Raw genomic sequence first — 2,500 nt, 5'->3', positions numbered from 1 at the left:
AGGAGACGTCGCCAACCGCCATTCAGCTGACGTCATTTCAGTGTTCCTTCTGGCAGAGCGAACACAAACAGAAAAAAACCCTTGAAGGCATTTATTTGTCGGGGAACTCCCCGGGGTGTAGTTCCTCTCAGGAGTCCCCTGAACTCCTTGTTCCAAAAACGGCTCATAATCTCCAGCAGGACACACACAGGCTGAAAGAAGGTACATTAAAGATTTAACACCAAATGACTGCACACAGCATCCTGTAAAATAAATCATAAAAGTCACAGAGCCTGAGCTTCATCTTCCCTCTGAGCTCAGCTAGAAGAGCAGAACACCTCCAGGACGGACACTTGAAGCACCTTCACGCACCTTCAGCTGCTAAACTTAGATTTTCTGCACAATCGTTTCAGACACTTTCAGCCCAGTTTAAACTGGATCTAAAACTACTGCAGCACCTAAAACCCCGTCTCCAAAAAAGTTGGGACACTGTGTAAAATGTAAATAAAAACAGGATGCGATGATTTACAAATCTTGTAAACTCAAATATAATTGAAAATAGACCAAAGACAACATATCAAATGTTGAAAAGGAGTCATTTTATTGTTTTTTTTCCTGGTTTTCAGAAGTGTTCCTGAGCCTGTGCAGTGATTTCCACTTACAGCATCCCAACTTTTTCTGGATACGATGTTGTGATCCAGTTTTAAATATTCTGAGCTGCACACATCACCAGTATGTTGTGTATCAGTGTATAATGAGGTCACATAAGGAGTGTAAATTATACAAACGTTTCCTGGACGTCCAAGGTCGTCTGATAAACAGCATCAATAAAAAGTGACACCTCGACCTCCGAACTGTAATTAAAGCTTTTGAGTTCCACTCAGAAAAATCTATAAATAATCCTTCAGTCAAAGGAACTCTTATGTATCACAACTGAAACTTTTATCAGCTCTTTTCTCTGCTTTAGTAACCCTCCCTCCCCCCCCCCCACACACACACACTCCCCCCGGTCGCTTCTTTAAACCCATTACAGTGTGTCTTACAGAAGTTCATTATGAAGAGAAGCATGATAACCACTACCTGAAATAAACGTGTGTAATCCATTCCCCATATGTGTCGTCGTTCCTCTGAATTAGAGCGCCTCATTCGTCTTATTATCCGCTTTTATCTCTGTTGGAAGTTGTTTCACCTTCCTGCGGCCCAGATTATCACTTCTCACTAAACATCTGCTCAGTGTGTGTTTGCAGCTGATTAACACATAATGAGAATTTGCATTAAAATCTACGACATCTACATTTGACGAAATGGAACCTTTTTACAACTCACTGTCAGAGTTTATTGGCTGTCGTGCTTTTTATTTTCACATCAATAATAAAATGTTTGCTGATTTGGTTAAAACCGAACATCAGTCCCACCTGGACAAGCGGCGACCTCTTAAGGCTTTCCAGGACCTACGATGAAGGCTGATGAAGCGATTACCTTGATGCCAGCGGAGCGGCATTTCCCCACCGCGTCGGGCACGGCGGCACGAGGAGGGTCGATCATGGACATCAGACCCAAGAAGCACAGCTGGTCCGTCGGGAAGTTCAGATCCTCACAGTCAAAGGAGAAACCACGAGGGAACTGGGACGAAGACAGATTCAGGTGGCAGAAACCTGCAGGAGAGGAGGAAGAGGAGGAGGAGGAAGAGGAGGAGGAGAGGAGAGGAGAGGAGGAGGAGGAGGAGGAGGAGGAGGAGAGGTGATGGTCAAGACTGGAACATCTCAAAGTGTTTATTATCTACACGGTTTCTCTGGAAGTTTAAAAAGACGCTTCCAGATGTTTCAGGTCCAAAACATCTGATGAAGAACGTGAAGCTGCAGCAGATCAACGGTTAAAGATGGATGAAGACGTCCAGGAGCTGCTGCTCGCCTCCTTTCTGTTCAGGTTTCATTTCAGACGCTGCAGGTTTGAAATACAAATCGACGCTGACACTTTTATTAATTCATGATCAACATCTCTTCAACGCGGATCTGCTGAATCTCTGCAGAGCAAAAAGCAAAATCAAACACTTCTGGAGGAAAAAAGCAGAATCCGTCTGAGAGTTTGTTTTGTGTCATGAAACACGGGATCCATCAGCAGCATCACCGGAGGCACAACGCTCTTCATCGGTTACAGGATTTCAGGAGTTTCACTCCAAAAAACATGGCAGCACTCCACGTCTCTGTAGTGACACCTCCTCCAACAAAACGATGATAGCACATAATTATTACCTGTGGCACTTTTTAAAAGATGCCAGCAAGTTGTTTTTTTCTTGGTTGTCAAAACGATGACATTTACAGAGTCAAGATGCAGAACACTTTAGAGATACTGAAAGTTGAACTTCAGCAATGATTTCTACCCAGAAAGTGTCGTTGGCATTTTAAAAGGGGAAATGTTATTCGGCTCCATTTGAGGGAATTAAATGACGAGTTCCCTGCCGGAGGATAAACGGTTCCTCCGGGAAATCTAGCGATCGCAACAACTGACGCAGATTCAAGCA

The 2,500-nt window shown here is 43.9% G+C and overlaps 1 protein-coding gene across 4 annotated transcripts in view; it reads right to left on the bottom strand.

Annotated features, from left to right (window-relative positions):
• The window catches only part of atp1a2a (ATPase Na+/K+ transporting subunit alpha 2a), a 33,274-nt gene that overhangs the window by 10,910 nt on the left and 19,864 nt on the right, over nt 1–2,500 (bottom strand). For all 4 annotated transcript variants that reach the window (XM_069708866.1, XM_069708865.1, XM_069708867.1 and 1 more), the window contains one exon: nt 1,459–1,634. In XM_069708866.1, the coding sequence (XP_069564967.1) occupies nt 1,459–1,634 (176 nt within the window). The remainder of the gene's footprint in view (nt 1–1,458; nt 1,635–2,500) is intronic.

This window comes from Brachyistius frenatus, unplaced genomic scaffold, assembly GCF_029030835.1.
Source record: "Brachyistius frenatus isolate BFR_SWC_R1_liver_20210118 unplaced genomic scaffold, ASM2903083v1 Contig_79, whole genome shotgun sequence".
Lineage (NCBI taxonomy): Eukaryota > Metazoa > Chordata > Actinopteri > Embiotocidae > Brachyistius > Brachyistius frenatus.
The sequence above is the reverse complement of the archived record's forward strand: the minus strand, read 5'-3'. Positions and strand labels throughout refer to the sequence as shown.